Genomic DNA, 25,474 nt, shown 5'->3' with positions numbered 1-25,474 from the left:
AGTTTTACTTTTACTTGAGTGTTGTAACCCTACTTTGTACTTTCTAAGTGCAAACTCCTTATCGTCATGTCCGGGTGTTAAAGGGAAACTACATTTACAGCAGTTAAAGTCTTTACTCACAAACAGACGTAAAAGTGTAAGAACATCATGTCCACACAGAATTAAGACATGTTTATCAAAAAATTAAAGTTTTAAGCCTATCACGTATGCATGTGCCTGTACACATGCCGTACTGTACTGCCTACTTTACACATAAATGTACCTATGCATCTATACATCTATGCACTTAAAAAGTTTTACTAACCAATAGACAACAGATGCATATCTTTCTATTCTTATCCTTCTACATGACCCAACTATTTCCATCTTTGTAAAAAAAATTTTACATTTGCCATTTTTGTTACTTTGTTTGTTTTAGTTATTGTTTTGGTTACTGACTAAAATGCATTGTTTTTGGTTTGCCCATAAGGAACAAAGTCTTTTTGGAATACTTTTTGGAATTCATAAATTTTTTGATCTTAAGTTAGACTTAAAGGTGCTATCATCAACATACATTGTTATTCATGATTCATATTTCTTTACTTTTTCTCCTAAAACTTCTATAGTTAAAAAGAATAAATAAGGGGATAAGGGGCAACTTTGATTTAGACCCTTTTTGCTAATATATTGTCATTAAAACTTCACTGTTATTTGTTAGTCTATATTTTGTATTATTTTATATCTTTATCCTGTTAACAACTGATTGACCACAAGTTATTAACCACTGCTATAAAAAAATGTATTAACAATTTTGTCAAAAGTGTTTTGAGAGGGACATGTTTGTGTGAAGAAGAAACAGTTAAATAAACTGGGAAGGCATTTAGAGGCAATATTTACACTTTGACATTTAATGCTGAGGCATAAAAGACAGTGAACTGAAGCATCACACACCTTTGTCATTATCATCATGTGACAAAGACACAGAGACAGAAATGTCCTGCGGAACATGATCAGGTCATGTCAGAGATAATATTGATCAATTTATCAGGTTATAGATTGTATAATGCTGTTTATATATTGATGCCCGTCACCATAATAATTATAATTCAGAAGCTGTTTAATACAAAGGAGCAGCCCACTTCAGGAATTCCTCTGACTCCAAACATAAACAGAACACATCAGCAGCTGCAGACCTCACACCTGATCAGGCACCTGTGAGCCAACAGAAATGAAATGTAAGGGAGCTTTTATTTTGGAGGTGACCAAATTTTTCAGATCAACCTCACTCACAATGCGACATTCTGTGGTTTCATCCATAAAATGTTGTTTTTAAAAACACCCGGTTTAACTCAAAGAGAGTGGTGTTTGGTTTCATCATGTAAAATTGTCAGAATCTGTTTTTTTAAACATAGTAAGAGTTTTTTATTTTTACCTCATGTCCAAGCTTTGTATCTTCATCAGGCCTCAAACATGAATAATAACTAAAATCTTTTATTCTTCTGTAAGTTCTGTTTATTATTTTTAGATTATACCACCATATGGTGGCATAATGACAAAAATATAACTGGTTGCACAGATGATGATATAGTCAGTATGGGATTATCCATGAGTGTATTTGTACTGCATGTTTTCAAAAATGTACATAAAGTTTTTTTCCTGTTGTTTATGTTTGAACCCTGATGTTGAGCTTTATTTCAATATGTTGGTGTTTGAATAAAAACAATGTGTGTATGTTCCAGGAGAAACCTGACCTGTTAAATCTGAGAACAAGCAGTAAAAAAAACTTTGAAGTTCTTGTTAGTGAAGTCTTGCTTCTCTACTCGTTGGCTGTCAGACATGAGGGCCCAGATTTGATTCAGATGTGAACTTCGGGACAGACTGGTTAGGTAACTGAATAAAATCAGACAAATAATTCAGCCTAACCTTTGATTTTAAGCAAACATTTTGTGATAAGCTAGGCTAAATACATTAACATGGATCTGAAATTCATCTTTTCATTTGAATCGACAGCTGAAGGACTGAAGGATGGCTCTTATAGGAACTCCAAATGTTACCGAACACAGATTTTCTGTTTGCTGAAATGCTAAACTGTTCCTTTAAATCAAAGGTCCTCTTCTTTTACAGAGAAACATGTTTTTAGCTACATGGGAGTTAACACTGTAAGTTTTCAAAATTATTCTGTCCACACGATCAACGTCTAGATCCTCTTATGGTTCTTCTCCCAGTCTGATAATGAACAGGAAGAACCGGCACAGTCAGTATGTACAGAGGAGGAGTTTTGACCCAGTTCCAGGTCTTCAGACTGAACCAAGACCCTGACTGGAGTCCAGAAGAGTCTCTTAAGGTTGTAGCAATCAGTCAATTAGAGGGTCAGTTTGGTTCCAACTGTTTCTCATCCACTGTTAATTTGGGTTCAGAGACTGATTGCAGAAGAACAGGAAACACTGAAATGAACTTTCTCTAGGTTGAATCCTAATGCTGACATTTCAATTTAGGTGAGACAGTCAGTACAGTGCAGATATTTGTTTGCGTTTTCCTTGAATGGTACCTTTGTGACTATGAAACATTCCCAAAACCATTAACCCTTATAAGACCTTAGAACTTCTTGCTGAAGCATTTCCAAGAACCCCTGGAACCTTTTAAGGTGTTGGGAAACAGGAGCACTGTTAGGAATATTGTCAGGAGCCATTAAGGCACTCAGGAAATTTTCCTGAAGTAATTTTGGACCTTTTTAGAAAGTTTTTAAGACATCAGAAAAGGCAAAACCTTTTTAGGAGCTTGGGAATATTTGCAGAAACCCAGTAAATTTTAGGGAATTTGGGTCACCATCCCCTTCCCTTAATCCCCTTGAACATTTATAGCTGCAAAGGTCCAGGAAGCATTTTAGGAACTCAGGGACATTCCTGGGAACCCTTTAGGGTCCCCAAGAGCTTCTCCAGCAACACATTAGCCATTTTGTAGAGCCTAAGAGCCCTTATATGATCCAATGCAGCCTTTTAGCAGCTTGAGAACTTTTCCTGGAAAACATTAAACAATCAGGGACATCTTTAGGAACTCTAAGAAAGTTTTCTGTATCTCTGGAAAATTTCAAGAAACCAAAAACTTCAAGGAACTAGGTTACAATAAAGAATTAGTATGGGAATAAAGTAAGGTATGAAGGACTTTGTTACGAGAAGTCGGGAAATTACCATAAATATGTTTTCCAAATACTTTTATAGGTGCCCAGGGACCTTGAGAAGAACATTTATAGGAACTTAGAATCATTTTCCAGAAACAAAAGAAGACCTTACTTCAGGTTATGGGTCCCAGACCAAAGGATGTTCTAGAGTTCAGTCTCAGGAGTATTTGTTTGAAGGTCTTTTTAAGAATTTGATCAAGCTACTAGTTTTAGTTCCTCTTGTTTTCTGTAGAAACTACAAGATTTTAAGATAACCAGCCAAAGCTGTGCCCAGGATACAGTTAACGTTCAGTCTGAATAGAGTCTGAATTAATAAGTGATTTAAAGTTCAGGTCATAATTTTAGACCCCTGCTCCAACAGGAAACCCTGTATGACTTCTTTGCATTAGAAAAAGGTCATCTTGATGTCAGGTTTGTAACCATGATGACAGGCCTCAGGATTTGTTGTCATCATAGAGGTTAAGTGAGGCCTGGATGTCTGGCAACTCCATCTCACAAACAATGGTGCAAGGAGACATCGCGTTTCTGTTGAAGAAGTGACCACCACCTGACAACACAGAAAAACAAACTTGTTAATTCAACACAAAACTGAAGACCGAGTAAAGTTGCTGTGTGATGATATAAAGTTGCTCTACATCAGAATGAGCTAATGTTGCCTGTATCATTTGGTCTCAGTTACAGTAAAACTGTTGAAGGCCTTTTATTGTGTTTATCACATCATGACATGTCATGTCCTGCTTCATTTACTGGTCACGGTGATTGTGATGTCAGCAGCTGTTCTTGGTGAAGGCTCAGAGTGGGGGGGGCTGAGTGGCTCCAGGTTGATGGATGGCTGGTTGCTGTTGCTCAGTGGTGTCCTCTGGCTGCCAGAGGCCTGACTGACTCCCAGACGGTCAACATCCAGCACCACACTGTCCACACACGGAAGACTGGTCTGAGGACATAAATATGAAAATGAATGGGTTTAGCCCAAATACACCTACATGATCTTGACCTAGACTGGATCTGGGGTGGAAATTATGTCACCGGGGACTCACCATGATGCCGAGTGCTTTTAGGATGTTGAGTTTACACATAGGGCATGTGCAGTGCTCATTAAGCCAGGGGTCCACACACACTTTGTGGAACACATGTCTGCAAAGATGCAGAGATTTTATTTATTTAAACAATTTAGGGGACATTTTATGCCTTTATTAGATAGATTCCAGTTCAGAGATGACAGAAAACATGAGGGGAGAGATGGGGTACAATATGCGGCAAACGTTCCCAGTCAGACTCAAACCCGGACGCCATTTACATTGGATGCACCCTAACCATTCAGCTATCAGCTCCAGAGATGTTCTTTTTTGGAACAAATGAGACTGACAAAAGATACAGGAAACTTCCTGTTGGTGTTTGGCACTCACTTGCAGGGCAGAATTCGAACCACGTCATTCAACTGGTATGCTTCAATACACACTGCACAGTGGTTAAAGTCAGGATCAGTCTCCTGCAATTCATGGAGTAAACACAAAGTAACCCACAATAACCACATCAAATAAACAAGGAGGAAAATTGAACAGGAAACTCCTTATTACTTAAATCTACAAAAACAGGTTTACATTTGTGATGATTTTGTATCACTATGCGTCTCTTTCATAAAACACCTGCCAGAAAAGCCAAGAGACACCAGGAGGACTTATTTGGACACAGTGTTGTTTACCTTGTCTCCTTTCTTCACCGTCCTTGTCGTCAATTTCCCAATGGCTTTTTTTGCAGCGTCTCCAAGGCGACGCTGAGAGAGACAAAGGGCATTTAATTTCGTCCAAATTTACATGAACAATAAAGTAACATTAACCTGGACATAGAAAATGTGGTATTATAATGGCCCTCAGTTTTCATGTGTTTAAAAAACCCAAAACATTTTCAACAGAAAATAGCAATTTATTTTCCTCTTACTTCCTGTGGTTTTTAATAAACTTCATGATCAGATCTGAAAGTCTGCAGCAGATGGAGGGACGAGGGGGAGATAGAGTCCCAACAGAAGAGCTACATTACATGGGGGAAGTGAGCACTGACTGTTCCATCAAACTCTCAGCAGAGACTCAGCTCATTAAATAATAATCCTCTGTCTAAAGTAGAGGACGGAGAAAACCTGTCTGTTTGCCTGCATTTTACCTGTTAGCAGTGTGTTAGCCTGTTAGTGGTTTGTTTTCCTGTTAAATCCAAAGACATATACTGTATACCAAGATTCTGCATTGGCTGTTTTGGCCAATCGCTACGATATGTCAATGTTGCTGCTATATTGGACCGGGGAGAGACACTGAACCCCAGCCCATTCACATCCCCAGCTGTGCAGTGCCGGTCCAAGCCCGGTAGAAATTGGGGAGGGTTTCGACCTCTACCTCCTGACAGAGGGTTGCGTCAGGAAGGGCGTCCAGTGTAAAACTGTGCCAAATCAACATGCAGACAATGATCCTCTGTGGTGACCCTGAACTCACGGGAGCAGCCGAAAGGACAAAAATAAATAAATAAAAGTACTTTATAGTGCTTTTTATCTAAATAAAAAGCCCCTGCATTTGCTTCTATTTGTTTAGAAACCAGCCTTACCTGGTCTAATAAGGTGGTCAGCAGCATGTAGTTTCATGTCTAGAATTTAATCAGCCAATATATGAAACTTTATTTGTATGACACTTGTAGAGAACAGTTCTGTTTTCAGCAGTTTCCTGAATACTGGGACTGGGGCTGCTGAGCCCCCATAGTTTGTTAGCTCATTCCACCATCATGGGATCACTGAGCTTGTTTAGTGATGGCACTACCAGACGCTGTTCGCTGGCAGTGGGCAGGAGGGATTAGCATAAGACCTGAATAGGGGATTTGAGGGAGGCAGTAACTGTTCAGTTTGACCAATCTGTAGGCAGGAGTCAGACCTTTGAACTTGATGTGGGCAGCTACAGTAAGCTAGTGAAGGAATCTGAAGACTGGTGTGGCATGTACCCTTTTTGACAGAGTAGAATGCAAAACTGCCATCCTAGAGATGTGGTCAGTAAAGCGCAGGTGGTTGTCAATGATGACTCTCAGATTTCTGTCAGACTTAGTGGGACGATCCCTGAAGACCGTATGTTGATGTTGTGTTGTATTGAATGTCTGACTAGACTAAACTTCTGTCTCAAAGAGTTGAAGATGTCTTTCTCTCATCCAAGCAGAGATGTCAGAGAGACAGGCAGAAATGTGTGATGAGTTATGTGGAGGAAAGGACAGAAAGATCTGTGTGTCGTCATAGGAAAACCTATTCCATATCAACCTATTCCATATCAACCATTAGTTGATATGGAAGCTAAACTTGAGCTAGTAAGCTAAACTTGTAAGGTAATCAAAATTACTTCAGTAGCAGACACAGGTTCTATTTTGCCCTTCCCTGGTGTGAACGAAGTAACTATTGTGAACTGTGAGTTTCCTGTTGGGATGAATAAAGTATTTATCTATCAATGCTCTAATTAGACATTTAGGGGTGGCTTTTAAGTAATTGTTTTTTGTACTGTAATAAGTATTTTGCAAGCTACTTTTGCAAGCTACTTTTGATTGTGGAGTGCCTCGCATTTCTCGAAAAGGTTTGTATGATTGCTTGTAATTCCTTCACATTTATGAGCGATTAAAGATCCAGTTATCTGTAAAATGTATATTTTGCAGTAGAAGCAATAAAAATGTGTAATGGTGCAAGTTGTTGTGTTAAAATTAAAGGTGTGATTTATTGACAGTGTGAACACATGCATTGAGTTGTCTACTGTAGTTGTTGCAGGTAAGCCCTGGAAGCCTCTCAACAGCTATAGCTGTGTTGCTAATGTTCACAAGTTAAATGAATCAGAATTAATGTTTCTAATGCTGGTTAATTTTCTCAACACAATTAAGTAGATGAAATCTTCCTCTTTGTGTCTTTTAAATCTGTGCATGTTTGTATTGCTACACTGCTGCATCCGCACTGTGTGAAAAAATGTCAAATGTCAAAAAAATTGTCACAATATATAATGATATCACACAGCCCCAGATGACATGTCTACACTTCAGGGGTAATGTAGGGCTAAAACATTTATTTCCTATATTTTTACAAAGAACGTTTAATATATTTGGAACTCATGGCTTGAAATCCATACTAACACCAATTACTTATAAATCCATACCTACATACACTTTTTAAGTAAACTACTCAATATTATTAGTTATAAAATAGTTTATGAACTGCTGGTGGTTTTGTACCCATTCTAGCACCATTATGTTGATACTTCCACACTTTATTCTGCCCAGGCGTAGCGATGATAATGGCCAGAAATTCCTAATTTTTCTGAGAGGAAGGCTTGGCGTGAATGTTTTTAGACTTGGCTGCTCATAAATTGGTTATAACATAACATAAACTCAGCATTAGTGGTTTGTTAGCCTGTTTGCTGTTTTTCTGTTAGTTGTGTATTAGCCGGTCACCTGGCTGCGGTCACGGGCGCTGCTGTAGCGAATTTTCTGTATGAAGTAGAAGATGAGCCAGGCTGAAGAGATGATCATGAGCACAATAAAGGAGATGGAGACAAAGACCAGGGAGCCTCGGTTGATGTTCTTGGTGTGACCACGTTGACCCACTAATACCGAGACCAGGACCGTCAGGTTCCTCTCCAAGTGAGCCAGGATCTCTTTACCATATGCCTCTGTTATCATCACCGCAACCATGTCACCAGTACCTGCACACAGAATTAAGGCCAGAATAAGGACCAATATAACAAAAAGCACCAGAACCTGAGTAGAATGAAAACCAGGATTAGGTCAAAAATGAGTTATGAAATCGGGTTTATGCACTGATTTTATGGGCCTCATTTAGATCTGGTCCACAGAGCTCTATAGATGACCTGTCTTCGGGACAACAACTTATTAGTTTACAATGGAATTAACTAATAAGTAATCCAATTAGCAGTAAAGTATTTAGGTTTTGAATATTTTTAAATCATCAAGTTGTTCTGTTTTAGACTGTAGCGAGGCCCTCATTCATTTCAAATAAGGTCACCAAAACATTAGTACCACTTCTTAATTAATGCACTCCAGTATTGGGGAGGGTTGCATCAGGAAGAGCATCCGGTGTAAAAACTGTGCCATATCTACATCGGGACAAATTATCCGCTGTTGTGACCCTGAACTCACAGGATAAACCAAAAGGGAAAAACGTATGACTACACCATCTACAATGACATTATTAATAAACCATAGCAGAATTATCGCCTTTCTGTTAGTTTCAATTTAGAAACCAAGAAACTAAGTATATATAGTATTTTCACAGATGAAAAAAATCTGGAGTAATAGCTCCATGCATGATTTGTTATGTGCATTATTTTACATCAACTACCAATACTAATAACTACAAGAGCTTGTTTTTTGTTGACTTCCTGCAGCAAACTGTTAATGTCAGAACTACTAAATGTTTTCCTGCTGTTTGGAGTATTTCAATGAAAGCTGGAAAAGGCTTTAGAACTTAGGATAAGCAGTTAGAATAATGGTTAGAATATTTTTTTTAAATTCTAACATCTAAGCATATATCATCTAACATTAATACTTATCTAGAAAAATAGGTCTGAATGGCTGTTAGTAAAGCCATTCCTAATGTGCCCAGTGGGAAACGAACACACTCAAAAATTCAGAAAAATCTTGTCATGTAAATCATAGGCCTACTTGTAATAATTTGAAAAGGCTGCTTTTGTGTTTGTTTTATAGTTATCTGGACATGTCAAACTCGGGGGCCAAAACTCAGTAGTCCATCAACCATATAGATTAAACATTTTAACAATTTCACAAAGTATCACATAGAAATGCCATGACATTAATTGAGACTTCCTCCAGTATTCACCAGAGAAAGTGGTCAGATTCATAAAAGGCACAGCAGTGCAACACAACCTATGTGAACTGGCAAACCTCCCTGACTGTGAGATGGATTTAGCTGAAGGTGATAAAGCTGAAGAAATGCACCCACTGGGACTCAACACTGCGCCAAACACAAGACATATGCTAATCCTTTGTACCGTTATATTTATTGAGTTAAATAAATAAATAAAAGATACATGGATAGATAGTGAATTGAGTAATTTATTGTAAATTTACAATCACTACAATGAAAAAAAAATAGTTAGTACAAATTAAATAAAACTTGGACAAATTAAAAATATAGATAAATGCAGATTTAAGGAAATACAGATAAATGGCATACTTGTATTTCATTATTAGGTTTTTTTACTTCTGCTTTGTATTTGTCAAATTTACATTTCTCCCTTTCTGGAATCAGTTGCTCTCTGACAAGAGCCTGTTTCTCATTGTACAATTACAGCTCCTTCTCTAACTTCACCACAATTACTTGCTGAATGGGGTATTTTTTTGTCTGCAAAAAAATTAACTATGACACTCTGTTTAGTTATAGAGAATGTAAAGTTGTTACGCTATGTTACTGGTTGAGACATGACATCTTCTGATGTATGCAGTCTGAGTACATGTGACTGCTACGTGGTTACCTGCAAACCTTTTGTTTTGCTAAAAAAATTCTGTTTAATTTGGCAGTAGAGGAACGAGAAGGAGAATGAGAGAGAGAAAGAAAAAGAAAACCCTGTAGATAAGTCAAATTAATTTACCAAGCAATGCTATTCCTATTAATAAATAAGGTAGACCGAGGACTTGGCAGCACAAGGCTGGATTACCAAGTCTGATGCAAAACCTCCCCTCACATAACCAGAATTCATCAGTTATCTTGAACTGAGTGAACCTTCTAACCCCTTGTAAACTCAGCAAACTCAGTATATCAAGGTCTCTGCAATGTTTTAAATGCTTTTCATGGCTGCTCAAAAATACAAATGTTATTCAATTCCAGTGCTGCCACACAGGTTAGTCTCTGAGTCTCTTGAGATCAAGATGCAAGTGGACCAGAAAACAGACAAGATGCCTGAGAAGATTCTTTTTGTCTAGAAAACAAACAGAATGACTTTTTGAGTCCACAATAAGCAAAACATTGAACAGGCACAGTATCCATAGCAGGATACAATGGAGGGAGCCATTCTTCCCAAAGAAAACATTGCACAATGCCTGAAGTAGAACTGTTTGGGAAGACACATCACTAAATATGTTGTAAAAGAGGTGTAAAATTAACAATATAAAAACAACATCCCAACACAAGTACAGTTGCGGGAGTATTGTGATGCGGGGCTGTTTTGCTCCCTTTGGACTGGGACCACTTGCCATTGTGGATAATGTCAATGTGGCTGTCTGTAAGATGAAACTTAGAAGCTGGGTGATGCAGCAGGACAATGACCCTAAACATCAAAGTAAATACAAAATGGTTTTGGAGACACACCTTTTGGATTGGCCAATTCAGAGCCCAGACCTCAACCCAATAGGGATGCTGTTGAATAACCTAATCACACCAGACTACCTAACATTAATGCAACTGCAAGGGGGCACAAGCCAGTGTCTTCTTGTGCCAGTCCCAAGTCTGGATAAATGCAGAGGGTTGTGGCAGGAAGGGCATCCGACGTAAAACACATGCTAAATCAAACATGTGATCGGTCGGGGCCTGGGTTAACAACGACCGCCACCTGTGCTGTTGACCTACAGGGTACCGGTGGAAATTGGACTACTGTTGGTCGAAGACGAAGAAGAAGAGGAGGAACGTGTGTTCGTAGGCAGAGAGACAAGAGGAAAGCTAAGAATGTAGGACTGACAGTAGGGACTTTGAATGTTGGTACTATGACAGGGAAGGCTAGAGAGTTGATCGACATGATGCAGAGAAGGAAGGTGGACATACTGTTTGTCCAGGAGACCAGGTGGAAAGGTAGCAAGGCTAGAAGCTTAGGAGCAGGGTTCAAGTTGTTCTACCATGGGTCAGATAGGAAGAGAAATGGAGTAGGAGTTATCCTGAAAGAGGAGTTGGTGAGGAATGTTCTAGAGGTGAAAAGAGTATCAGACAGGTTGATGAGTCTGAAGCTGGAAGTTGAAGGGGTGATGTTCAATGTTGTGAGTGGTTATGCCCCACAGGTAGGATGTGAGTTAGAAGAGAAGGAGAAATTCTGGAGTGAGTTAGATGTAGTGATGCAGAGCATCCCCAGAGGTGAGAGAGTGGTCATTGGTGCAGATTTCAATGGGCATGTAGGTGAAGGGAACAGAGATGATGAGACTGTTATGGGCAGGTTTGGTCTTCAGGACAGGAATGCGGAAGGTCAGATGGTGGTTGACTTTGCAAAGAGGATGGAAATGGCTGTAGTGAACACTTTCTTACAGAAGAGGCAGGAACATAGGGTTACGTACAAGAGCGGAGGTAGAAGCACTCAGGTGGACTACATCTTGTGTAGACGCTGTAATCTGAAAAAGATCAGTGACTGTAAAGTATTGGTAGGGGAGAGTGTAGCCAGACAACACAGGATGGTGGTGTGTAAAATGATGCTGGTGGTGAGGAAGATAAGGAGAGGACTAAGGCAGAGCAGAGGAGGAAGTGGTGGAAGTTGAAAAAGGAAGAATGTTGTGTAGTTTTCAGGGAGGAGCTGACACAGACTCTGGGTGGTTTGGAGGTGCTTCCAGATGACTGGACCACTACAGCTAATTTGATCAGGGAGACAGGTAGGAGGGTACTCTGTGTGTCATCTGGAAAGCGGACAAGGAGACTTGGTGGTGGAATGAGGAAGTTCAGGAGTGTATACAGAGAAAGAGGTTAGCTAAGAAGAAGTGGGACACTGAGAGGACTGAAGAGAGTAGACAGGAGTACAGGGAGATACAGCGTAAGGTGAAGGTAGAGGTGGCAAAGGCCAAACAAAGAGCATATGAGGACTTGTATGCTAGGTTGGACACTAAAGAGGGAGAGGTGGATTTGTACAGGTTGGCCAGACAAAGAGATTGAGATGGGAAGGATGTGCAGGTGGTTAGGGTGATTAAAGATAAGGATGGAAATGTATTGACAGATGCCAGGAGTGTGATGGGAAGATGGAAGGACTACTTTGAAGAGTTGATGAACGAGGAAAATGAAAGGGAACGAAGGGTAGAAGAGGTGACTGGTGTGGAGCAGGAAGTAGCAAAGATTAGTAAGAGTGAAGTGAGGAGGGCATTGAAGAGGATGAAGAGTAGAAAGGCAGTTGGTCCTGATGACATACCTGTGGAGGTATGGAAGTGTCTAGGAGAGGTGGCAGTAGAGTTTCTGACTAGTTTGTTTAACAAGATCTTGGAGAGTGAGAGGATGCCTGAGGACTGGAGGAGAAGTGTACTGGTGCCAATTTTTAAGAACAAGGGAGATGTGCAGAGCTGTGGCAACTACAGAGGAATAAAGCTGATGAGCCACACAATGAAGTTGTGGGAAAATGTAGTGGAAGCTCGGCTAAGGGCAGAGCTGAGCATTTGTGAGACAATATGGTTTCATGCCTAGAAAGAGTACAACAGATGCAGTATTTGCTTTGAACCTTTGAAGGTCATAGGGAGTTGTATTGTGTCTTCGTAGATTTAGAGAAAGCGTATGACAGGGTGCCGAGAGAGGAGCTGCGGTATTGTATGAGGAAATCTGGAGTGGCAGAGAAGTATGTTAGAGTGGTGCAGGACATGTATGAGAGCTGTAAGACAGTGGTGAGGTGTGCTGTAGGTGTGACAGAGGAGTGCAAGGTGGAGGTGGGTCTACATCAAGGATCGGCACTGAACCCCTTCTTGTTTGTTCTGGTGATGGACAGGCTGACAGATGAGGTTAGACAGGAATCTCCATGGACTATGATGTTTGCAGATGACATTGTGATTTGTAGTGAGAGCAGAGAGCAGGTGGAGGAAAATCTAGAGAGGTGGAGGTCTGCTCTGGAAAACAGAGGAATGAAGCTTAGCCGCAGTAAAATAGAATACATGTGTGTCAATGAGAGGGACCCAGGTGGAACAGTGAGGTTACAGGGAGCAGAGGTGAAGAAGGTGCAGGACTTTAAGTACTTAGGGTCAAGTACTTAGGTTCAGAGCAACGGAGAGTGTGGAAAAGAGGTGAAAAGGCGAGTGCAGGCAGGTTGGAACGGGTGGAGAAAAGTGTCAGGTGTGTTGTGTGATAAAAGAGTATCGGCAAGAATGAAAGGAAAGGTGTTCAAGACGGTGGTGAGAACAGCAATGTTGTTCGGCTTAGAGACAGTGGCACTGAAGAAAAGACAGGAGGCAAATCTAGAGGTAGCAGAGCTTAAGATGTTGAGGTTCTCTTTGGGAGTGACGAGGATGGACAGGATCAGGAATGAGTACATCAGAGGGACAGCTCATGTTAGATGTTTCGTAGATAAAGTCAGAGAGGCCAGATTGAGGTGGTTTGGACTTATTCCAACTAAGCTGCTCAAGGAAGCTTTACCCTTAATAGATACATTCATATTAGATATCATCAATCTATCTTTAGAAACAGGCTATGTACCACAGGCCTATAAGGTAGCTGTAATTAAACCATTACTTAAAAAACCCTGTCTTGACCCAGGTGTTTTAGCCAATTACAGACCAATATCTAATCTCCCCTTTATTTCTAAAATAATTGAAAAAGTAGTCGCAAAACAATTATGTGATCACCTTCATAGGAATAATTTGTATGAAGACTTTCAGTCAGGATTTAGAGTTCATCATAGTACAGAAACAGCACTGGTAAAAGTCACCAACGATCTTCTCATGGCCTCAGATAATGGACTCATCTCTATACTTGTTCTGTTAGATCTTAGTGCTGCATTTGATACCATTGATCATAACATTTTATTACAGAGACTGGAAAATGAAATTGGGATTAAAGGAACTGCACTAGGTTGGTTTAAATCTTATCTGTCTGATAGATTTTAATTTGTTCATGTTAATGATGAATCCTCCATGCACACAAAGGTTAGCTATGGAGTTCCACAAGGCTCTGTGTTAGGACCAATACTTTTTACTTTATATATGTCTCCTTTAGGCAACATTATTAAAAAACACTCCATAAATTTCCAATGTTATGCTGATGATACCCAGCTATATTTATCTATGGAACCAGATGAAAATAATCAGTTAATAAAGCTTCAAGCATGCCTACAAGACATAAAGGCCTGGATGTCCCACAATTTTTTAATTTGAAACTCAGACAAAACTGAAGTCATAGTATTTGGGCCCAAAAATCTCAGAGATATGATGTCCAACCATATTGTTACCCTAGATGGCGTAAGTCTGGCCTCCAGTACTACTGCAAGGAAGCTTGGAGTTATTTTTGATCAGGATCTGTCCTTTAACTCACATATAAAACAAATCTCTAGAACAGCCTTCTTCCACCTATGGAACATTGGCAAAATTAGGAGCATCTTGTCTCAAAGTAATGCCGAAAAACTGGTCCATGCATTTGTTACTTCTAGGTTGGACTACTGTAATTCCCTACTTTCAGGATGCCCCAGTAACTCCCTAAAGAGCCTGCAATTAATCCAAAATGCTGCAGCAAGAGTGCTGACTGGAACTAGCAAGAGAGATCATATTTCACCTTCACTAGCTTCTCTCCATTGGCTTCCCATTAAATTTAGAATAGAATTTAAAACCCTGCTTCTTACATATAAAGCTCTGAATGGTCAGGCTCCATCATATATAGACCTCATAGCACCATATCATCCCAGTAGACCACTTCGCTCTCAGAATGCAGGCCTACTTGTGGTTCCCAGAATTTCCAAAAGTAGAATGGGAGGTAGAGCCTTTAGCTATCAAGCTCCTCTCTTGTGGAACCAGCTCCCAGTTCAGATTTGGGAAGCAGACACCCTCTCTACTTTTAAGTCTAGGCTTAAAACCTTCCTTTTTAATAAAGCATATAGTTATAGTTATGCTGCCATAAGCTTAGACTGCTGGGGGACCCACCCCCCAATGCACTGAGCTCCTTTCCTCCTCTTGACCATCTCTCCTCTCCTCTCACCCCGCAATTGTCACCACTGTATGTCATTAACTCTGTGTGTTCTCTCCCGTAGTTGTCTTTGTCCTCCTCTGTCCCCCTCTCTCTGTCCCTTTCTGCAGGTGTTCCCCGGCTATGAAGCTGTGTGTCTTCCAGCGTGCAGCTACTGGTCCTACCAATCTGCCTGATGTTTTGTTGTTGCTTTTTGTTGCTCTGTTCTTTTCTCTCTCCCCTTTCCACTCACCCCAACCCGGTCGAGGCAGATGGCCGTCCACCCTGAGCCTGGTTCTGCTGGAGGTTTCTTCCGTTAAAGGGAGTTTTTCCTCTCCACTGTTGCCTATGGCGTGCTCCAGGGGGGAATTGTTGGGTTCTCTTTATACATCTTTATAATCTTGACTTTATTCTGTAAAGTGCCCTGAGATGACTTTGTTGTGAATTGGTGCTATATAAATAAAGTTGAATTGAATGTTCAGAAAAGACATTGTGAATATATCGGTAGAATGATGCTGAGGTTGAAGCTGCCAGGCAGGAGGTCTAGAGGAAGACCAAAGAGGAGATTTATGGATGTAGTGAGGGAGGACATGAAGTTAGTTGGTGTGAGTGAAGAGGATGCAGAGGATAGAGTTAGATGGAGGTACATGATTCGCTGTGGCGACCCCTGAAAGGGAACAGCCGAAAGGAAAAGAAGAAAGAAGAAGACCAGACTACCTAACATTAGTTGTGTCGATTAATGTTCCTCAGAAGAGTCTAAAAAACTGCTATTTGACGTTTACTTGCAAACCATGCAACACTGTATTTCACATAAAGGACCACAGAAGAATCTGAACAACATCAAGGCATGTTTGAAAGTGTTTAACGAGTGCTATAAAGACATTCCTAGGTTTATTGTGCAATACTTGAATGGGCTTCAATTTGTAGGGTTTGGCATCATGGATGGCGCCACGGTACCTGGTAGAATGAATAGCTAAGCTGGGAAGCTGCGAATTTGATAGGAACACCAAGAAAACTGGTGAATGAATGTTAACAAACAGCTAAGTTGCTTGAATCGAGCACTATTGTGAAAAATAGCCCACGATTAAAGTCGACCCCTCAAGGAGCAACTATGCAGGCCGAAACCTGTGGTCTGCATGCTCAAGTAAAAGAGGACCAAGGAGGACTGAACTCACCACGCCGTGACTTTTTAAGGACTGGTTAATCCGCTACGAAGCTTAATACTAAGATTGGCAGGATACCAGGTGGGATACCAGTCAAGGAAGATTGCCGCCCACCCTAAGCCTGGTCCTGCTACAGGCTTACTCTGTTAAAAGGGAGTTTTTCTACTCCACTGTTGCTTAGGGCTTAGTCAAGGGGGATTTGTTGGGTTTTCTCTACATATCTTTATAATCTTGACTTTATAATCCTGACTGTAAAGTGCCTTGAGATGACATTCTTGTGAATTGGCACTAAATTAATAAAGTTGGATTTAATCAATTAGAATCTGCTGTTAATCTTTAGTTTCATTGCTTTCTGACACTGATCACTGATTTTGATGTTGGTCAAGTAACTTCAATGTATTGGGTAGTGCTGTGTTTTATAATCTCAAAATAGTGATTATGCATTTTTCCCTCGTCTTTGCTCCAAATAAAATTCCCTTTTGCCACCGTTGGTTGTATAGAATATAAAAAACTCCGTCTTGTTACTTCATCTCAAACTAGCTGCCAATTGTTAACAGCACATGATCATATGCATAAATTAGCTTCTTCTTTGCTAAGTGGTATCTCCATTACCATTTTTTGTCTTAGTCCAAACCTCTATGGGCTGGTAATTATATGCACTTGATGGCAACTCAAACATGATGTACGGCTGATGCACATTTTTCTTTAGATACCATAGGAATAAACTGAGCTAGCCACTCCTGATCACATAGTCTGCACCCACTAATTATATTCTATGACTGTAAAAAACATAATACACAATACATAATCTCTAGAAAGGGTCTTCCACAAATATCAGAGTCATAAAAGCCAGAGAATTAGATGAAAAGCAGAACAAAATAACCAGTTGAATAAAAGTGTATCTGACACATTGATATAGTATCTGTAGTCGGACTTTACAACTTATATTAACAAGCTAATTGAGACATATGAGGAAGTCTGGTTGTGGAGGAGGAATAGAAACTGTTTACAGGGAAATCTGTGCTTGTAAACAGATCGTGCTGACAGCACCTTATTCCAACTTGAAATAAACTTATTGAAGCTGGGTTCAAGAAAATGAGGGAGTCATTTTGGCACATTGGATCCCGGGTTGTTTTTATATTGATTTTATATTAATTTTATTTGTTTTTAAAATGTTTTCGTGGTCTCAGCCCACAGTGTCTGTTGGATATCCTCCTGTTGTAAAATCTATCACACTCTCTTAGGTCAGCAGTGGTTTATGTGGTTGTGGTTTATGGACCTTTCCCTGTGAGTCGTAAATAAATTTTATCTAAACTTTATCAACTGTTGCCATCACTTTTTCCACTATAACTTTGTATGTTTAATTTTAATTTGCTGTATTTATTGCAGACATGAAAGAATCATGATTGTTTATGTTTTATTGTCGTATAAATATTTAGTTTGTTGATATTTGTGACCTTTGTGAAGATCAGATCACATAGACCAATATCAAATCTCCCGTTTATTTCTAAAATCCTTGAAAAAGTAGTTGCAAAACAATTATGTGATCACCTTTACAGGAATAATTTGTATGAAGACTTTCAGTCAGGATTTAGAGCTCATCACAGTACAGAAACAGCACTGGTAAAAGTCTCCAATGATCTTCTCCTGGCTTCAGATAATGGACTTTTGTCTGTACTCATCTTACTAGACCTTAGTGCCGCATTTGACACCATTGACCACAACATTTTATTACAGAGACTAGAACATGGATTTGGGATTAAAGGAAACACATTACATTGGTTTAAATCTTATTTGTCAGACAGATTCCAACTTGTTCATGTTAATGATGACTCTTCTTTATGCACCAAAGTTAGCTATGGATTTCCACAGGGCTCTGTGTTAGGACCAATACTTTTTAATCTGTACATGTCACCTTTAGGCAAAATTATTAGGAAACATTCCATAAACTTCCATTGCTATGCAGATGATACCCAGCTCTATTTATCTGTGAAACCAGAAGATACTAACCAATTAGTCAAACTTGAGGCATGTCTAAAAGACAAAGACCCGGATATCCTACAATTTCCTACTTCTAAATTCAGACAAAACTGAAATCATCCTCTTTGGGCCTAAAAACATGAGAAATATGCTGTCTAACAATATAGTTACTTTAAATGACATAACTTTGGCCTCCAGTACTGCGGTGAGGAACCTTGGAGTTATTTTTGACCAGGATTTGGCGTTTACGTCACATATAAGAGAAATCTCTAGAACGGCCTTCTTCCACCTACGGAACATTGCTAAAATTAGAAGCATCCTGTCTCAAAGTGATGCCGAAAAACTGGTCCATGCATTTGTTACTTCTAGGTTGGACTACTGTAATTCCCTACTTCTGGGGTGTCCTAATAACTCTCTAAAAAGCCTTCAATTAATCCAAAATGCTGCAGCAAGAGTGCTGACTGGATTAGGAAAGAGAGATCATATTGCACCTTCACTAGCTTCTCTACATTGGCTTCCCATAAAATCTAGAATAGAGTTCAAAACCCTCCTCCTTACATACAAAGCTCCTAATGGTCAAGCTCCATCATATTTAAAAGATCTTATAGTTCTGTATCGCCCGATTAGACCACTTCGATCCCAAAATACAGGCCTACTTGTGGTTCCCAGAGTTTGCAAAAGTAGAATGGGAGGCAGAGCCTTTAGCTATCAAGCTCCTCTCCTGTGGAACCAGCTTCCAATCCAAATTCGGGGGGCAGACACCCTCTCTACTTTTACTTAAAACCTTCCTTTTTGATAAAGCTTATAGTTAAAACTGCTCAGTCAACCTGAACTAGCTTTTCTCTATACATTTATTTTTCACCACTGTATGCCATTAATTCTGTGTCCTACAACCTGTACAATGCTTTGTTGTTGCTTTTTTGTTGTTTTGTTGTTGCTTTTCTTGTTGTTGCTTTTCGTTGCTCTTTTCTTTTCTTTCTCCACTTTCCACTCACCCCAACCGGTCAAGGCAGATGGCCGCCCACCCTTGAGCCTGGTTCTGCTGGAGGTTTCTCCCATTAAAGGGAGTTTTTCCTCTCCACTGTTGCCTAGGGCTTGCTCAAGGGGGATTTGTTGGGTTGCTTCTACATACTTGTGTAGTCTGGACTTTATTCTGTAAAAGTGCCTTGAGATGACTTTGTTGTAAATTGGCGCTATATAAATAAAGTTGAATTGAATTGAATTGAATTTCACGACCAATTTATGCAGAAAAACAGGGAACTGCAAACAATACCATTACATTGTTTTAACTGTATACTTTTCCTATCTTAAGACTAAACATAAAATGTTTCTGTAATACATCCCCTGGTCTAATGGAAGTTCATTTGGACAGGATCCAGGTCAAATGAGACTTCTTCAGGTCTCAGGGCAACTGTGGTGCAGGAAGGTAGAGTAGTTATCCACCAATCTTGCAGTTGTTGGTTCAATACCCAGCTCCTCCGGTCATGTGTCGAAGTATCCTTGAGCAAGAAAATTGAACCCCAACTTAGTTGCTACTGGTGGGCATTGGCCAACTGCATAGCAGCTCTCCCATCGGTGTATGAATGTGTGTGATTGTGAGTGGGAATGGGTGAATAAGAAGCAGTGTAAAGCACATTGAGTGCCAATATTTAGAAAAGCGCTATATAAGTGCAGACCATTTACCATTAATCTGGACTAACTTGAACATGGTTGGGATTGTGGGCAGCACTGGGATTGAATGGATAAACAGCAAAATGCACTGTAAAACCACAGAGCAGGAATCTGCAACTACAGGGGGAATGAGTTTAGACATGGAACTCAGAATGAAGGTTTCAAAATGAAGGGTTTGGCCCTCACCTCCGGGTTCAAGTAAACAGGGTGAGATTTCTAGGTGTGTCTCTAAGTTCACTAGTTTCAGAGTCAGAAGTGACACTAAGCTCAGAAAACTTCTCCCTCCCCCTAAATGTGGCTAGGGTGAACCTGGATTTCTGACCTTCATGTCCCATCATGACAGTCTTGTCAGTGGAGTTGTTGTAGACTAGGACGGCCGTAGCATTGTAGGCTGCCGCCTTCAGAATCTTCTCTTTAAAGGTGCAGTTTCCTCTTTGCAGCAGTGCCACCCAGTGGATGCCTTGGTGGGGGATCAGAAAATGGGTGCCAGGGTCGCAGCCCTGCCGGTCCAACACTGAGGAGACACGTATATGTACGTTACTGAATTAATTACTGCATCATTACAAGATCAACAGGTCACTGTGATTATTAATAAATGTTTATTTTTCAGTGATTCCACATCCAAGCCACATTGATCTCTGGAATTTTATGATAAGTGTTTCACACTTTTCTCTGCATTACAAATGTTTTCTGATTGTAAACTGCTTAATCTGAAAGTTAGCTGTTACAAGTCAGTGCGTGTATGGAACCAGGTGAGTGTCAGGAGGTGATTGGTTCAGCATCTACAAGTTTCTGCAGGTCACTGGACCTCCTCAGATGACTTTACTTCTGGTTCTAATGTTTGTGTGAGGAGATGATTCCTGTCTTAGGCTAAAAACTGTGCAACTTCAGGTCAAAATTTGTTTTATTGTGAAGTCTATAAAATTTGTCATAAACCGAGGAAACTGCTGCTGGTCAGAAATAAAATTAATCTTCACACATCTCAGCATCAAGGCATTTTATAATGTGTCCCAACACGTTCAGTGAGATAATCTGAAAACTGTTTACTTTCTCAAGGAGCTGCTTGTTAATATTTTGAACTAATAAATCCACCCTCTTTGTTGTAACATAGTAATATTGAGACAGATTGACTAATTATGCTGTTTACAAAATGTTAAATTCCGTCACATTAACTATGTCCTTCTTCTCTGTATCAAATAATTACATTGCTGTGTATCATAGGGCGACTGTGGCGCAGGAAGGTAGAGCGGTTGTCCACCATTCTCACAGTTGTTGGTTCAATTCCCAGCTCCTCCGGTCACATGTCGAAGTGTCCTTGAGCAAGACACTGAACCCCAACTTAGTTGCTCCCGGTGAGTGTTGGCCAGCTGCATAGCAGCTCCCCCATCGGTGTATGAATGTGTGTGTGATTGTGAGTGTGAATGGGTAAATAAGAAGCAGTGTAAAGCGCTTTGAGTGCCAATAGGTAGAAAAGCGCTATATAAGTGCAGACCATTTATCATTCACCTCAATTTATTCCTTACATATATTCCCACTGTCAATTGTTGGAAAAGTTTTTTGTATTAGATTACTTCTTTGTAAGCAGAGAGAAGCCATAACAAGGCAAATCTGTTTCCCTCTGGATAAGTTCTTTAAATCTTGAACAGTTGCTCCTGTCGTCATGAGCTCAGACTTCAGCACAGGATGAGACACGATCCTGCTGGCTGCTAATTAATACAGCTCAACACTGACATTGGGGGGGGTGAAAGGTGTGGGTTCTCCCCGCTTTTTTAAACCCACTGAAACCAGATGTCTGTTGTATGACTCATCTCCGTATGAGCATGAGCATGATTCAGTCTGAGCTATGTTCTGTCTCTGTAATGGACCTCATCATGTCTCTGCTTGGTTGAACACAAACAACTCATAGAGTTGGTGCTGGGACAATCAGACCAATAAATAAGACCCAGATCAGGTCTGTGTGTTCAACAATGGCTGATCTCAGATAAGCTCAGACACAGAGAACCAGGAAGGAAACAGTTCTAGTCACAGCAGATCCAGAATCAAAGAGATGCTTGTCTCATTCAGCTATCAATGACAATGACAAAGCTTTCATAATTTAGATAAAATCTCATCGTCACTTCATGTTGCTGAGCGTGGATGGATCAGACTGAACAAAGGTCAGATTTTTTGTGGCTGTGATGCTGCAGACAGTGGATGCTTCATCCAGCTGCTGCAGTGTCCTTGGACCGTCTCCCTGTAATCTGACACTTCAGAGCAGAGACACTCCGACCTTCAGAGGCCTCAAAAAGTCTGCAGTGTCTCCACACAGAGCAGAGCACAGCACAGCACAGCTGCTACAGCAGCTACACCACTACAACTACAAAAACAACATCTACTGCACCAAGAGAAAGAGCGAAACACAACACAAACAAACCGAGAATTAAAAACTGAACTCTCATAAATGAATTAAAATAATTTTTTAAATAATTTATCACAGGGGGTGCAAACATTTGCACAGATGTAATTTTCATTATTTTAATAACTTTGTTTATACACTAATTGACCATTTTGAAACTTCTGTTTACGAAATAACATTTGTACTTGCTGAATCGGAACTGGTACTATTTACTGGTTTGCGGAAAAACTTAATATTGACCCCTTTATATTCCATTTCAATGTAAAGCACTGTATAAAAATGTAATTTTAAAAATGGGCAATAAATGTATGTAAATGGAAGACAATTCATTGTTTTAATTTCCCATTTCAAAATGAGGAGATGCAAACGATTGCACCCAAGTGTGCAGACCAAATTCAGAGCTCTCTAATTAGTCAGAGTAAACTAAGGCCGCTGGGTTCATTCCAGCCGATACAAGAAACACCTCCTTATTACCCTCCTTTTGGGCACGCAGTATCTAGGTGATCTGGTGTCCATTTACATTTATGAAAACATTGATAATTTCTCTAAATGTCTTCACAATGGACAGGTTAAGGGTACCTGCTCTCGCTCTGGTTAAGAGTAAGAGGCTTCTCTCAACTACGCTGAACATAGAAACAGATCTATGCAGGTGCATGAGACAGAAAGGGGATGGGCCAGCTCATCCAGGACACTTGTTTGGATGAGGATAATGATTTTATTTATTTTGGGATGTTTCAGTTAAGTTTGCAAATCCACTTCCAATTATATGGTTTCTTCTCAATTCGGATCAGACAATAAAAAACAACAACAAAAAAAAAACATTTGTAGAAAAGCAGCTGACATCAGCAATTTAACTTTTTTCAACTGGACATATTCAGGTTGCTCTAACAAAAAATTGTAGTAGTAGACTGAAGAAAAGTGAAGCATGTCACAATGCAAATGCAGTGTGCAAAACTCTTCACTCTCATTGAAAACAAAAGCCACCATAGACTGCCAAAATGCATTCTGTTTGATCACCACAACAGTGTTAGCATGGCTACTGTTTATGCTGTGAAAGGAAATGCTGTTGTTCGACAAGGACTAATAGGCCCTAGTCTGTCACCTTCTGGCTAAGCTCTGGCTCTCTCTCTCTGCCATATATATTGACTCAACTGATAGAATTAGTTTATTTACTAAGTGACAAGGGGGCGACCCCCACAGGGTCAGTGGTTCGATTTCTGGTCCCGGTTATATGTAATATATGAAGTGTCTCTGGACAAGACACTGAAGACACCCCAACAGCCCATTCCCCTCCCCAGCTGTCCACAGCTATGAACACTAAATGTCGGTCCAAGCCCGGTACAAATTGAGGAGGGTTGCGTCGGGAAGGGCATCAGGCGTAAAACCTGTTCAAAACTGTGGCAACCCTGAACTCACGGGATAAAGCAAAAGGACAAAATAAATAAATAAACAAATAAATTAAGTGACAAGGTGGCTGTGGCTAAGCCTGTAGACAGGTTATCTACTTATCATTGGGGTATCCAGTTTGTTACCAAACTCCTCCTAAAGTGTGTGTAATCAGTTCTATTGTGTCCTTCTTACCTCCGTGATGTGGAGCAGGTGCGATCACAACACCTCTTGTATCCACCTTTGGTGAGTTCTGTCCATATGTCCCATCATCAAAGCTCATCATGTGGACAATGTTCTCTCGCCCATCCAGGACAGTGGCATTTACCATGGCGCCCACATACTCATCTGACACCATGTTCCTGTCAGAGCGGGCTGATGACACAGAGCCAGACAGGACCAGGATCTGGACCAGGGCCAAAAGCAGCACTGGGACCGAAGGAAGAAAGAAAGGGGTCCATCTCAAGGACGTCATGGTTTTCTCAGTGCTTGCTGAATCCAAGCTGTGGAAACAAAATTAAACTTCTTTGTTCTTTAAAAGATGCCACCTGTTCTCCAGTGTCCAACTTTCTCCTATATCTTGTCTGCAACATATAATCTATGTTGGTCAACTCTTAACTAATCACAGGTGACAACCCAATACGTATCCACCCCCTTAACTGCAAGTATCTGGAACTTGATGGTGGAAGCTGCAAGTACCTGGAACTTGATGTGAAATTTTAGTCCCATTTTTTATACTTCATTTGGTAAAATGTTGCACAACAACACACCTGCACTTTCTCCTGTTATACTGCATTGATACCGATTTACTTCAGTTTACTAACTTTTTACACAGAGGACCTACAACTTAACTACTCAAGTCTCCAATTTACTTTCTCCAAATATAAATGTATGTCTCCGATCTGCAATAGAACAATTTTAGGTTTCTTTGTGTCCTCCAAAAGATTGTATTTTTGTCTTTTATCTTTTATTGTCTTTCACAAGTTTTAGTAAATGAATACTAACTTTGTTACTTTATCCAGTAACCACAGATTTCAAAATTTCCCTTTTTGTTTTTAAATATTTATTTAGTAAAAATATTCTGTGCATATGGTTTGAATTTGTCCTTTTTATGAATTTGTACTTTGTCTACCAGTCCCGCTCCCAGCCCTCTTTCTGTTTCTGGCCTCCAAATGTGTTCTTGTCATAAGAGGTCTAAGTGTTCCCAATGTTTCACCTGTTTTCTGTGTTTTTACAATGTAAAATTTTTAGTCAGTTTATGTCCTCTTACAGGGTTTCTTACATCTCCTATTTAATAGCTGTTCCGCCTCTGAATGTCTCTGTATGTCCTGCAGATGTTTTTTTTTTTTTTTATGTCCAACCTGTTTCCTGTTGTCCTGACATCCAAAATCCCTGAGTTAAGGGTGACAGGAAGAGACAGTGTGAGGACATCAGGACAGGACTGTCAGTCACAATATGGAGAATCTTCACAGGCCAACACCTGGACAATAGCCCGTCAGTACGCACATCACGCTTTACATCCTAAACTTCGTTAACTAAAAGCTCATTTAACGCTACTCATCCTGCTCAATGACTCAGGTTTTAAACACCGTTTGAACGCAGCCGTTTTATTACGTTTGTCTTACCGTCTTCTGGCGGACAGACAGGCAGGCTCCCGGTCTATCGACCCCCGCCTGCCTCCCCTCTCTCCCAGCTCTCTCTGCCGCTGTTTGCCTCGTCAATGACCAACGGGACTCAGTGGGTTTTGGGCGGCCGGAACCCGCTGTTGTTCTCAGTTTTATTCCGGTTCCTGGTGGTTCAAGTACGGTGCGGAGACTCGAGCCCCGTCTCTTGGTCACAATTTGGGAGTCACTGCGCAAGCGCAAAGA

At 40.3% G+C, this 25,474-nt stretch overlaps 1 protein-coding gene across 4 annotated transcripts; it reads right to left on the bottom strand.

Moving 5' to 3' along the window:
* Positions 1 to 858: 858 nt before the first annotated feature.
* On the bottom strand, positions 859 to 25,474 carry rnf130 (ring finger protein 130). Of its 4 annotated transcripts, XM_067518447.1 has the most exons (10): positions 25,232 to 25,473; positions 24,968 to 24,998; positions 23,802 to 24,109; positions 20,148 to 20,339; positions 7,610 to 7,860; positions 4,860 to 4,931; positions 4,564 to 4,646; positions 4,195 to 4,291; positions 3,905 to 4,091; positions 859 to 3,704 (listed from the first exon to the last, which is right to left on the bottom strand). In XM_067518447.1, the coding sequence occupies exons 3-10, from the start codon at positions 24,079 to 24,081 to the stop codon at positions 3,592 to 3,594; spliced, it is 1,275 nt and encodes a 424-aa protein (XP_067374548.1). In that variant the 5' UTR covers positions 24,082 to 24,109; positions 24,968 to 24,998; positions 25,232 to 25,473; the 3' UTR covers positions 859 to 3,591. The 4 variants fall into 4 exon arrangements, 3 of the variants coding, with proteins under 3 accessions (XP_067374548.1, XP_067374547.1, XP_067374549.1); XR_010915366.1 differs by lacking the exon at positions 24,968 to 24,998 and having other exon boundaries at positions 3,793 to 4,091; positions 25,232 to 25,474; XM_067518446.1 differs by lacking the exon at positions 24,968 to 24,998 and having other exon boundaries at positions 25,232 to 25,472.

Source organism: Channa argus, chromosome 10 (genome assembly GCF_033026475.1).
Source record: "Channa argus isolate prfri chromosome 10, Channa argus male v1.0, whole genome shotgun sequence".
Lineage (NCBI taxonomy): Eukaryota > Metazoa > Chordata > Actinopteri > Anabantiformes > Channidae > Channa > Channa argus.
This window is presented reverse-complemented; position numbering and strand designations above follow the sequence as displayed.